General features: G+C 43.6%; 1 protein-coding gene across 1 annotated transcript; it reads right to left on the bottom strand.

Moving 5' to 3' along the window:
• Nucleotides 1–6,663: 6,663 nt before the first annotated feature.
• On the bottom strand, nt 6,664–12,665 carry LOC311034850 (uncharacterized protein). Its single transcript, XM_084042874.1, has 6 exons — nt 12,527–12,665; nt 11,379–11,399; nt 10,767–10,935; nt 10,226–10,500; nt 9,573–9,718; nt 6,664–9,030 (listed from the first exon to the last, which is right to left on the bottom strand). Exons 1-6 carry the CDS (start codon nt 12,582–12,584, stop codon nt 7,630–7,632), a joined length of 2,070 nt encoding a protein of 689 aa, XP_083899000.1. The 5' UTR covers nt 12,585–12,665; the 3' UTR covers nt 6,664–7,629.
• Between the last annotated feature and the right edge of the window lie 1,074 nt (nt 12,666–13,739).

The raw sequence follows: 13,739 nt of genomic DNA, 5'->3' as shown, positions 1-13,739 counted from the left end.
GACGCTGCTTCATTTTAATCAATGACGATCTACGCTCAGAATATGAACGTTGGAATGATTGAGTACTAGATGTCAGCTATGTCACAGTTTCCTCTATAGCTGCTTAATATCCAAATCAAGGCCAGCATACAATACATATCTATGCTGTGGTTTAAACACTTGGGGCGCCCAAGTCGTGCTACCCACTATTTGTGGATTTAGCATGGTGCAAGGGGTGTTCCCGGGGCCGAGTTGCTATCTTCTGACACCAGCCTTATCCCTAAAACATCTGTTGTGAATGTGCATGCAAAGTTTGACCTAAATCGGGCGCTGCGTTCATGATTTGCGGCATTTTGTTCAAAACAAGCCACTACTGCAAACTTTGGATGTGAATCTCAAACATATCCATCTTGATCATATGACTATAGAGATCATGTGTACCGATTTGCATGAAATTTGGATAAAATCGGAAGGAGTAATATAAAAAAAAGAGTTTTACATAGGTCGGCCTCCTGGTGGCGCTATAAAAGGAAATATGCAGGGCAATTGTTTTTCATTGACCTTTAGGGAGTGCGCATACAAAGTTGTACACAGATCGGTGCAGGTATAGGTAAAAACACGAATCGGCCTGTTATAGCGCCACCATGAGGCTGATTTGAAAAGTGGCATTTCTTCCTCGGCCTAGTGGGAATGTGCGTGCAAAATCTCACGGAAATTGCAAGCTGTGTTCATGATTTGAGGCATTTTGTTCAAAACAGGACACTCCTGCAAACGCTGGAAGCCATTTTTAGCCAATCAGGATGGAATATGAAAAATCTGAAAGACCCATTTCGTTTAATGACTATACATATACTGTGTACCGATTTGCATGATGTTTGAACAAAATCTGTAGGAGTGCTGTCAAAAAATGTGTTTTGCAAAAAGCGGCCTCCTGGTGGAGGGGCATACTCTGAACTCTCGCCATGCCTTTCGGCATGGCACAATAAAGTGTATTTCCTGCATGAGTCATCACTCATCACACAAAGTAAACTATGACTCAGCCCTGAGACAAAAGGCTTTGAAGAAAACTTGAATGCTGCTTAAAAACAACTTTTGATCTGGAGCCAGGCATCCAATCTGTCCATTTCTGTTTGTTTTTTATTCCGCCATTTGGTGAGTTTCAATTTATTGAACAAGATGTACTGTCCGCAGATGCTTCATACCGACTACCACCTTAATTGTTTTTTAACCATTTGTTGTATTTGTGTTTTTCATTATCGTGGCAAATGAGTACAATGCACACAATATGATATAGGAGAGGCACAGCTGCGAAGGCTACATGGCAGTGGTTCCCAAAGTGGGGTCCGGGGACCCCCAGGGGTCATTCACGGGGTTCCAGGGGGGCCCCAGCAAAACCATCTCGCTCGTATCTTTCCACTCAAACAGAGAGCGTCTCCTTCCCAAACCCCAATGGTTCTAATCAGCCCCCCGCCCACAGGAGTGGCCCAATTCACTCACAACTTGCTACAAAATTCGCTCATGAAAAACTATATAATCTCCTACATTCCATTTTCCACCTTCACATCTGTCTCCTTCTCTAATAATCAAAAAGTGCTATATATTTCATCTCGCACTTTACTTCCGGATGGTTCGTTTTGCACCTTTTTTTGCCACATCGGTCACGGGAAAGAAATAAGCGCTGACGTGGTCTATGGAAACGAGCCCAAAAGTGCACCCAAATAAGCCCAAAATCGCTTATACAAACAGTCAGACCTGGCAACGCAGCCTACGCCAATCATGTGTGAGAGATCTACAAGCTATGGGGCAGTGACGCCACCGTATCTTAGCAACAACGACAGCGCTCACTCTCATTGGTCGTGTCATGCCAGGAGCAGTCTCCAGACAATGGCATCGCAGAGAGCTTGCTGTAGCCATCACATTCAGTCGCAGCAAACGACGGACAGGGAGCTATGATAGTGGCATGTAGCTAACGCGAACGTGGTTGTCATGCCTGCAGGCTGCAGCGGCTGTGCAATCACTTTGTCAACAATGCACGTTCGTGTGGTGAATGTCAATATTGCTGCTCAGTTAGTCCATTGTAGATGGTGTATGTTTGTGTGTGTCTTCTGGAGAACTATGTAGCTCCACAGCAACTACAGTAACTAACGTAATGGCAGGACCGCCCCGTGCAACGCATGTTAGGCTGCATTATGGTCATGTAGTAATTTCAGATAATTTCGCTCCAATTACAGCAGTGCTTATCAACCCTTTCAGGCCGCCCCCCCCCCCCCAAATAAACGTAATTGATCTGGCCACCCCCCCCATTCTGTTTGACTCCATTCCACAAGTAAATATTGTGAAAATAGCAGATCTACAAGCTCGAAACTCCTCACGTTGACAGGCTTTGTAAGCTTGTAGATCGGCTATTTTCTACATGATTGCCTCTTTCTTAGATTATTTGACAATGTGGCCAATGTTTTTATAGTATAGTTTGTTGACTACTTTTGTTGCAGAAATGGTAATTTCCTTTACTTTCGTTTTTTAATTGTCTCCGCCAGGCCGAAAGGCATGGCGCAAGACCTGTCCGTCCGTCTGTGATAGCTAATCTCTCACATCGTTGACTTGATCGCAGCGAAACTGTGCACACACACTCCCTGGATGCCAATTCAGAACCTCTGCCCTATTTCTTTCACATGGCCCTGTTACAGTGCCACCAGGAGGCCGCTTTTTGCTAAACACCTTTTCTCACAGTACTCCTACATATTTTGCCCAAACATCACGCAAATCGGTACACAGTATCTCCACAGTCATTAAAAAAAAAGCCCTTTCAGATTTTTCATATTCCATCCTGATTGGCTAAAATGGCTTCCAAAGTCTGCAGGACTGCTCCGTTTGGACCAAAATGCCTCACATTATGAACACAGCATGCACTTTCCGTGCAACTTTGCACCCACATTCCCACTATGCCGAGGAAGAAATTCCACTTGAGATTTCTCTAATCAGCCTCATGGTGGCGCTATAACAGCCCGATGTGGAGAGTCAGTGAGAGCTGGATAAACGAGGTAAAATGTGTCAAAAGGAGTCTGTACGGCTGTCGATAAATGAACACATGACGTCGGTGGGAGAGGAGATATTGTGTCTTTTGGACAAACAGCAGCGTGGTGCTGATGTTTGTTGTGTGAAGCAGCTTAATGTCAGAGTGTTTGTGTTGGAGCGTCTCAGTGCGGCTGCAGAGTTCATGTGCAACCTCTTCCAGAGAGAGACAGAGACACTAGAAACTCTGCTGGAGAAAAAAAAACACTGCTGGGCATTGACTTTCATATGGACATTGATCTACACACTGCAGGTATATCTGCTACACACACAACATCAAACTACACACTACAGGTATGATGCAGCGTTTGCATTCCAGCCTGCATGCCAGCGTAGTTCCCATATGGTTTCAAGGTGGGCTAAACCATATGGACCCCATGTCAGCAATGTCAGCGGCATCCACTTCAGTCCCAACTGCGATGCCCATGCAGGCTATAAGTAGCTTCTACCTGGCCCTTAGGTGGGCCCCAACTAGCCATGTTTATGTGGGACCAAGGCGGGTCCTAACTGGGTTTGCCCATGCAGGCTTTAACTGGGTTCTACCTGGGCCCTAGGTGTACCCTAACCAACCAGAGTGCAGTGCCCATCGCTCCAATTGTTGTGACGTCAGGGCTCTCAATACTGCACATTGGTGGAGGAGGAGGGGCCGCAGGGCGACCGCACACATCGCTGAACCAATGGTAGCCCACGGATGTTTCCTCTGGGGATTTACAATCTGCCCCTCTATGCCACATATCATCCGCACTACAGGGTCTTCACTGACCCAGCCACGGCCCCACTGGCCCTCAGGACGCTACGCCACTTATATGAGCTGCCAAGTGGCCGCGGGCGCTACGTGGGCGTGGCCGCGGGCTAGACGCGAGCCCCCGCGTAGCGGGGGCGAGCTTCTAGTTATTCCAATAACCGGGTTTACGTTCGTAACCTATAGTTCATATAGCATCAAAGACGGTTTAACCATATTAACCGGATTTTGGAAGGATTTTGAATATTTTTGAAACATTTTAACAACACAAATCCAGTATGGGGGGTCCCTGGCACCATTTTCTTCAAACGGGGGTCCACGGCCAAATAAATATTAATTTGCGGGTCCTTATGCCATGAAAATGTTTGAGAACCACTGGGGCTATGGGACAATAGGCCGGCAGAGTGTTACGGTATGTTACATCTGAACTACATGATTGCATAACCTCTTAATCCTTTAAAGCCTTTTTCTCGCCTTTATCTGTCTGTTGTTCCATGCATGGACAAACCTGTTTCACCCACCATGCAGGTGACATGCACACATCTGTCATGTTCTTGGAATGTTATATGTTCATTGCAGATGGACCAGAACTTGACTCGTCATCACAGACTAAAAGAATGGTCTGGAAAAATCTCGCCCGTCCAGTTATTGGTGTGGAGCATAGGTTTAAAGTGCTCATGTAGCCTATAACCGCTTCTTTTGGCCTATTTTTCATAGACCTGGTTGATTTATTCTCTCGCTAAATCTGGCAACACTGCTTCAAGGCTATACAAGCACAACACCAGAGAGAATGTCAGCAGAGGGAGAGAGAAAGAGAGAGAAAGAGAGAGAGCTGGCTCAACGGTGCAGTTCTTGAGGACTCATTTGATTTAAATGCATGGCAAACACACACAAAGCAAGGCTTTTTCCAATCAATTGTGTCAGCAAGCCTAGAACCCACGGTAGCACAGTATTGATTGATTGAATACATTATCAACAGTTTGCAAAAAAAGAACATGAAGTTCTAAACAAAAGGATGCTAAAAGGATTAAACCCAAGAAAGCACTATGGCTTGTTTCCATTGGGGTCCTGTGTAATCAATTCATCGAAAGAAGTAGCACCGGTAGTGAGTGAGTGAGTGAGAGAGAGAGAGAGAAGGAATTTAGAACAAAGGGAGGAAGCGGCGAGCGCTGCATGGATCAAGTGGCTCAGACAGGTGCTCTTTGATGGAACAGGTAGGCACAAAATCCAAGAGGTCCCCAGTGACATAAACTGCAGATAAACAAAAGGAAAGAAATCCAAGGCACTCTGTGAAAAAAGAATTTCAATGTATTTTCTTTTTCTCACTTGAAGACGGGGTGGGGTGCCTTGGATTTTTGTCCTCGTTGGTCTGCAGTTTATGCCACTGGGGAGACAAAGCAGTACCTCTTGGAGTTTGTGTTTATGAGAGTTTGTGTTTATGAGAGAGAGAGAGAGAAGGTTGGAAGATGTGGCGATAGTGAACAAGAAAGTGAGGGGGATAGGGATTTCCAGATATTTGTTATTTTTAAGATTAAAGAGTATTTGAAGTGGTCTAACTAGCAATAAAATGCATGTTCAAGCTTCCAGAAAATCCTAATACTCTCAGATATTTCATAAAGGCAAAGATTGACCCTATGGCATGACCATCCTTTCTTTTTGTCAAGGCTGGTATATGGCCGACTTTAGCATCAATCTGCAATTTCTTCAACTGGTTGGCTGTATGGCTACCAAAACATAATAATTCTACATAATATTGTGCTAATTGTTTATGAAACACAGCGCTAGTGTGTGGGGGGGCTCCTTTCACGCTCTGTCACAAATCGCATGTTAGGACTTTTGCCTTAGAAAATGTTTTCAGTCGTGAGATTTTATTTTGCTTTAATCCATGGGAGCCCCATGATTCCAAGCTGCTTGGCTCATCTGGGTTTACAGTTTCTGTACGCTGTCGCATACAAATGAGCGTGTATCTGTAGGTGCTCTGCACCACGATGTATGGAAACCTTTAATGAATATCATTTTATGGATATGTGAGTTCTCAAAAGTAAGAATTGAGCAGTCCCCCCCCCCCCGCTATAATTCAAATATCAATGAATATTGAGTACTTTTTCCACTACTGATTACCAGAAGGACTTCGAAGTGCTGGCTATTATTTTCTTCTTCTTCTTAGACCAATTATCCTGGCAGCAGTGTTGGTTATGTGTGCGAGACGGGCCCATTTAGTAATGGATACAATGTTAAAGAAGCAGGTGAAACGGTAGAGTAACATGGGCTGAATACTACTCTGGTACAACAGTGGGTGGAGATCGGGAGCAACATAGAGTCCTTTAAGCTTGTGGATGAGAGACTGACGGTCTTTGGTGGCTCCTTTTTTGGATGTCGTTAGAAACTGAACTAAATAACCACCCCAGGAATGGACTGTTTCGTGCTGAATACGGTCAGGCAAGCTCCTGCGGTGTCACAAGGTCGCTACGAAGAAGCATTTTCTCTGAGGCTATCAGAGCCCTGAACAATGTCAAACTACCATGCCATATACGCCTTCCATCTGTAAATATGCCTTTTTGCTCAGAACAGACTATTAGGTTTCACAATTTCAGAATGTTGATTTAAAAATGCTTTATTTTTGATGCTTTATTTTTGATTTACTTTTCAGGCTTGCCCAATCTGGGAACCCATCAAATTCGAATTGAATAAGACTGAATTTGCGGAGCTCTGAATCTGTCGAGACATTATAGGGCTTGCCTAACATAACCTTGATGCCCTGAAAATACCTTGTGAATCAGTAGCCATGGCACAAAAGGCTACAATGATGCCTGATGGATGGGGAAATGGGTTGTACAATGTTCTGGTTATTAACCATCTCTCTTAATCAATTAATCAATCAATCAATTAAACTTTATTTATCACATTTCATTCATTAAGTGCAACTCGCTTCAACAGAAAATAATGATGAAATAGAAATGAAAATTAAGAGGGATAATAAGAATACAATAAAATACTTTAAAGTCATACTGTGTTACATTCATTTGAGTACGTCTTTTTGGCAACATCAGTGGTTAGATCCATTGTATGGTCTATTAGAAATGCAATTCCCAGAATTCAGTTTGAAACAAAACCACACAAGTGAATGATGCAGGGTCCTAGTGCCAAGGACATTTTGGAAAGTAACAACAATGTTGTCAGAAACATTATGTAACAAATAAATAAATGAATACATAGCCGTTTTTTTGTGAGTGTCTGGGGCAGAGAAAATTGTGTTTAGAGAAGTTGTCAAAAAATACATTTATGTGGAATGGTTATTGTGAAAAATACACCAGTGATCTTTTTTTTAAAGTATGACTTTAAAAATAAATAAAAGAAAATATATTAACTTTAATTTTTTTCATGCCCATGGACGGTAGATCCTCCATAACAGTTAAGAGAAGAAGACCAAATAACATGTTTGACACGTTTCTACAATTTCATTATTGTGATACATACATAGATTGTTCTCATATATTGTGTAGCCCTAAGCCAGTGGTTCTCAACATGTGGGTCAGGAACCCCAGGAGTGTGCCCACATGATTTTTGGGGGGTGCCCAGATGACAGTGAAGTGACAATTTTAGGACTTTTAAGACCTTTCTTATACCAAAAAAAAAGAGAAAAAGGTCCATAAATAGTATTCAACAAACTATACTATAAAAACTGGTCAAACATTTGGCCAACTTTTCAAATAATATAAGACGGAGACACATTTTTAGACTCCTACAATTCCAAGTGCTTATCAGGGTGGGGGGTCCCTAGTTCAATTAGGATTGTTTTGGGGACTCGTGGCCTGAAAAGGTTTAGAACCACTGCCCTAAGCCATGTTGTAGAGAATGAGCACAAGAGTAAATACAGGACTAAAGTAGGAGAAATGGATGGCATTCGGGCCACAACAAAATATACTCTCACATGGTCTAACGGGTGGGGGTGGTGGTGTAGTCATGGGTGGTGTATGCGGGGGTGGATGTGGTGGTGTGGTCATGTGTGGTGGTGGGTGGGGTGGTGTAGTCATGTGTGGGGGTGGATGTGGTGGTGTAGTCATGTGTGGGGGTGGGTGGGGTGATGTAGTCATGTGTGGGGGTGGATGTGGTGGTGTAGTCATGTGTGGGGGTGGATGTGGTGGTGTAGTCATGTGTGGGGGTGGATGTGGTGGTGTAGTCATGTGTGGGGGTGGATGTGGTGGTGTAGTCATGTGTGGGGGTGGATGTGGTGGTGTAGTCATGTGTGGGGGTGGGTGGGGTGATGTAGTCATGTGTGGGGGTGGATGTGGTGGTGTAGTCATGTGTGGGGGTGGGTGGGGTGATGTAGTCATGTGTGGGGGTGGGTGGGGTGGTCTAGTCGTGTGTGGGGGTGGATGGGGTGATGTAGTCATGTGTGGGGGTGGATTGGGGGGTGTAGTCATGTGAGGGGGTGGGTGGGGTGATGTAGTCATGTGTGGGGGTGGATTGGGTGGTGTAGTCATGTTAGGGGGTGGGTGGGGTGATGTAGTCATATGTGGGGCTGGATGTGGTGATGTAGTAACGGGTGGTGGTGGTGGTGTAGTCATGGGTGGTGGTGGATGTGGTGTAGAAACGGTTGGTGGTGGATGTGGTGTAGAAACGGCTGGTGGATGTGATGTAGTAACGGCTGGTGGTGGATGTGGTGTAGAATCGGCTGGTGGATGTGGTGTAGAAACGGCTGGTGGTGGATGTGGTGTAGAAACGGCTGGTGGTGGATGTGGTGTAGAAACGGCTGGTGGTGGATGTGGTGTAGAAACGGCTGGTGGTGGATGTGGTGTAGAAACGGCTGGTGGTGGATGTGGTGTAGAAACGGCTGGTGGATGTGGTGTAGAAACGGCTGGTGGTGGTGGATGTGGTGTAGAAACGGCTGGTGGGGGATGTGATGTAGAAACGGCTGGTGGTGGATGTGGTGTAGTAACGGCTGATGCTGGGTGTGGTGATGTAGCATTAATGGCTGCAGGCCCAGGTGATGGAGGTGCTATGGGTGGTGTACCGCCACACACAACATTTGCATCGGTGTCGGTGCCGGGGGAAGCAAACGTGACGAAGCCTGGCTGGTCAGTGGTGATGTGGCTGCTGATCCAGCTCTGGAAGCGTGACACGCGAGCGTAGACTCCTGGCAAGTTGGGCCGAGCGCAGCCCACACCGAAGCTCACCACCCCAGACTGGACCCAGCGGGTATGGTCCCGGCTCACCATCGGTCCACCAGAGTCTCCCTGATGAGGAAATGAGGGATTTATGAAGTATATATTCTTCATTTTTTAAATACACATGAAATAATAATGCAATGCATGGTAGTTTCATTGAGACTTAAAGCTGAACTATACTTTAACTTTCCTCTTCTACCCCGGATTTGACCCCGGTTTCCTGCACAATTAAGTGCTGACATTTATTTTACCATTGAGCTAATAGAACCTGCCTGCTTGCTCAGGGGAGAAAAATGAAATATGTTGGCATCACACACAGGATTCTCTTTTAAGATTGTCTTACACATGCACACACACTACAATATATTTTACGTAACAGGGCATAACATTAACAATAATGGGGCTAAATGGGGTAGGAAAGGCCCCGATTATCGGGAGGGTTGTTTTCTATACCCCTAATACCCCCGATTATCTTGTAGTGTGCGCGTACCTTTACTGTATCTTTGTGAGTTCTGATGAATGAGTTAATTCATTCCACCCAGGATTGCTGATTTGACAGGGTGTCATAGCGAGAGAGAGAATGATAGAGGAGAGCGAGTAGAATCTGTCACCTGACATGAGTCCTTTCCTCCAGCTTCGAGACCAGCACAAATCATGTTCTGTGTGATGGTGTACCGGTCATAGAAGCAGTCGCACTGTTTGTTTCCCACGACCGGCACCTGAACTTCCTGAAGGGTCTGGGGAGAGGGTAGGGGAACTAATGGAAGAGAAGACATACATACATATAGATCTACTAGGGATCCGGATGATTGGGAAGCTTACAAATATGAAAGAAATGTACAGTATGCAAGACTCAAGACGCAGCCCTGCTTATCTACGGTATGCAGCTCGTCTGAACCTGTATATCTATCTTCTATCTTATGATAGCTTTGGCCGTCTTGTGCATCCGTTAAAATGCCTAGTCTCAGTAGTCTGTACCGTCATATCTCACGTGAGTAGCAAGTACTGTACTCGACTTTGACTATTCCGCCAAGAATGAGAACGCCAAGTGTCCTGTCACTGACTGCGTGGCATAACATACAGCAAGGCCCACCTATGTACCTTTCAAGCAGGCGTGAGTCAGTCAATGGAAACGGTCAGGGGGTGCAGTTTGGATTCCTGGGGCCGGGGTTTGCCAACCGGTCCCGTACCTTCCCAAATCACGCGTAGCTAAAAGGCTGCTGACAAGGGTTTTCTCATGTCATCTCCTATCACCTTTACTCACCTCCAGAAGCTATTGTCCCCCAGCCAGTCACCCAGCTCATAGTTCCATCGTAGAAGGTGCTGTCCGATGCCGCCAGACAGACCGGGCGAATGTAAGGAGTGTTGAAGGTGACAGGGCTGGAGAGCTTCAGTAGAGCGATGTCGCTGTCTTCACTCGCTAGCTGATTGTAGTTAGGATGGCGGATGACCTGTGTGACCGTCCTGGTTAACTCATTGGGGTTCGTTCCTTCTTGGCTCTGGCGACCCAAGTAAACAATCTCACTGTTGGGGGTGTTGCTGAAATCATTTGGGAAAAACAAAAACAGAGAGTCTAATAAGCATGACGCGTTGTGAGCTTTGTAGCTTGTGAGCTTTAGGCAGGGGGGCACAATAAAGGGAGACACAGCCAGAGAGGCTATGGCTATATATAGACACTATTTTTGAAAAAAGTCATTTTAATTCCATAATGGAAGTCAATGGCGGTCAGATCGGGCTGAAATCCTGTCAATATTTATCGTATATATATCATAGATATGCAATAGATGACTGAATTAATTTCTCACCTTCTGAAGCAGTGAGCAGCGGATAGCACCCATTCTTTGTTGATAAGAGAACCTCCACAGAAATGACTGCCGCCATTAGAACGGTGTATACTGGCCTGCCAAGGCCAGCTCCCAGGGGACGTGTCGTGACCGCCAACGATTCTGGTGTTCTGAGGCGCCTGACCACACACTACCAAAACAAAACAGAGACAATCAGAGATCTATGTTTTACTGCATTTATCTCCTTTTTCTATAAAGATCATTTATAAAACAAGGTGCACGAGACACAGTGAGAGAGAGAGAGAGAGAGGTACAATGAATAGGTAACTCTTATGAAGCAACTTTAATTCAACACCACTTTTACACTGACTGCACTTGTCATTTTCATTTACGTGTGTGTGTGTGTGTGTGTGTGTGCGTGTGTGCGTGCGCATATGCGTTGTCTGGGGCGGGTGGGGGTGTTCAACGTTGAGCTTATGTGTATGCCACCCAGGATAGGTTGTTGTCTTTTTCAGGGTATCGCAGGCTGTTAAAATTAATACATCCTTAATGTGGCAGCAGAAATAGGACATTTAATGAAACAAACAAACAAACAAACAAACAAATAAACATTTGTTTCACATGGATGCTTACCAGACAGTTGTGAATAAGAGCCTGGAATTCAAAATAAAGGAAGACATTAGGTTCAGTAAACAGCACAGTTGTGTCCATGTGTGAACTTTGTTGCCTATTTCTTTATTGTATGCTAAAATATAATATACTATTATGTTTCACAGAAAAATATCTGGACTACAATTTCCACTGAAACTTCTATAGTTTTCCTCAAATAAAAGTAGACAAGAGACAACTAGAACAAAACTTCCAAGAGTTTGGCAAACCGGTTATATCTGCATATTGTAAATACAGATACATATTGTACCACCACTATGTCCTGTCAAATAGAATGGCACGTCACTTTGTACATCTTGAGATGCATCTTTAGATGTCCACTTTCCATTGCAGGCTACTCGACGAAAGAATAAAAACAAATTGCATGAAATAATCTGCTCTTAGATGTACTGTAAGATGTACTGTAATCACAATTAAGGTCCCACACCTAATCCCAAAGCCTGTGGAGTTAGTTTTATATCATAATATATAGTCATTCATAACTGGTCTGTTAGTAAATGTATTTTCAAGTAGCTTTTATTGGAGAACCCTAGTAGCCTAATCATACAAATTATACACAACAGTGTAAAATTTGTGACAGGTGCTGTGTCTTTACCAGCACTGACATCTAACAGTTTTGTTCTTTTGCATTTGATTATTGCCCGCATGCCTGTCCATCCTGGAAGGGGGTTCCCTCTTTTGTGATCCTTCCTGAGGTTAAATTTGTCTTTGTTATATGTGGGCCTGTAAAGCTCTATCAGCCTGAAATAGTGATGATTAAAGCCAATACACTTGACTTTAGTTCACTGATCAATTACATTGATTAGATCAAATCACTGGGGCATTGTTCATAGCTCACAACGGCAGAGGAAAGCACGCTCATTTTGTAATTGGTCATGTTAAAGTCAAAACTTAGAAAGAATTATCGTCAGATAATTATAAACAAATTATATATACTGAAACATTGGGAAACCTATGGCAGCAATATAATTATATCCTGTATCACTTACGCTATATAAAATATGCAAATAAGAGTGTAACCGAGTAACAAGTACCTAGTAACAAAATAGTTATTAAGTTATATTTGTTTTAACCTTGGGTATAGAAACAACAAAGAATATGTCTTTACTTACCTTTAATTTGCAGGAGGAGCATGAGAGCTATCCCACACAGCTGTTTGTGGAGGGCCATTTTTGCATCTCCCTTCCGCTTACCTGATCAGCATCGTCAAATAGCTTTGTACACAACTCCTCCCATACAGTGGCACCTGACATCAAACTATTTTGACATGTCACTGGTTTCCTCATTCCTCGCTGATCCCCAGTCTGTAATTACAACACCTCCCTGCGTCGTCTGGGGCGGAGGTGACCTTCCTGTCATCATGACGCACTCAACAATCTGAAGGTCATCGTAATCAAGGCGATCGCAATTAAGTGTGCACGCCTAATGCCAAAGCATGTGGAGTTTGTTTTGCATCATATAGTCATAACCGATGTGTCAAAATGATCTTAAATTTAGCTTTCACGGAGAACCCTAGTGTGGCATAATCAGATTTCAGAGTTCAAATGTGGGACTTGTGTTTCATGCCATCCATTGAAACATACGTGAAATCTATTTCAAATATTAATATGCCTTTTTTTTGTCAGTATGGGAGAGTCCATCCCATGGTGTCCTTGAGCAAGACATTAGTATAGTATTATGACGCGCACTCAACAATCTGAAGGGTATTGTACTCAAGACGATCACAGTTAAGGTTCCACACCCAATCCCAAAGCCTGTGGAGTTAGTTTTATATCATTATATCAAATAGAGGGCCTAATCACAGTTCAGAGTTCAAATCTGGGACCTGTGTTGCATGCCATCTATTGAAACATACAAGTGAAATCAATTTCAAATATAAATATGTCTGTATTTTTGTCAGTATGGGAGAGTCAATCCTAACCCAGTTACCAAAAGTAAAATACTCATTATGCAGAACATTCCGTTTCACACGTTATCATATGTCTAAAATGTATAAAAATCTTTTGAAAATAGCCGATCTACATGCGACGCGTTATGACCTTGTAGATTGGCTATTTTCAAATAGCCAAAGTCTAAATAGGGCTGAAGTGGTTAATGTATGTTTTGTAATAATAATCAAAATCTACAAACTAGTAACTAAAGTTTTCAAATAATTGTAGTGGAGTAAAACTACAATATTTGCCTCCGAGATGTAGTGTAGTAGAAGTTAAAGTATTTAAATTTGGACATACTACAGTAAAGTAAAAGTACCTCACAATCGTACTTAAGTACTGTACAGTACTTGAGTAAATGTAATTAGTTACTTTCCACCACTGGAAATTGATA

The sequence above is a fragment of the Gymnoscopelus microlampas genome (assembly GCF_963454915.1).
Source record: "Gymnoscopelus microlampas genome assembly, chromosome: 19".
NCBI lineage: Eukaryota > Metazoa > Chordata > Actinopteri > Myctophiformes > Myctophidae > Gymnoscopelus > Gymnoscopelus microlampas.
The sequence above is the reverse complement of the archived record's forward strand: the minus strand, read 5'-3'. Positions and strand labels throughout refer to the sequence as shown.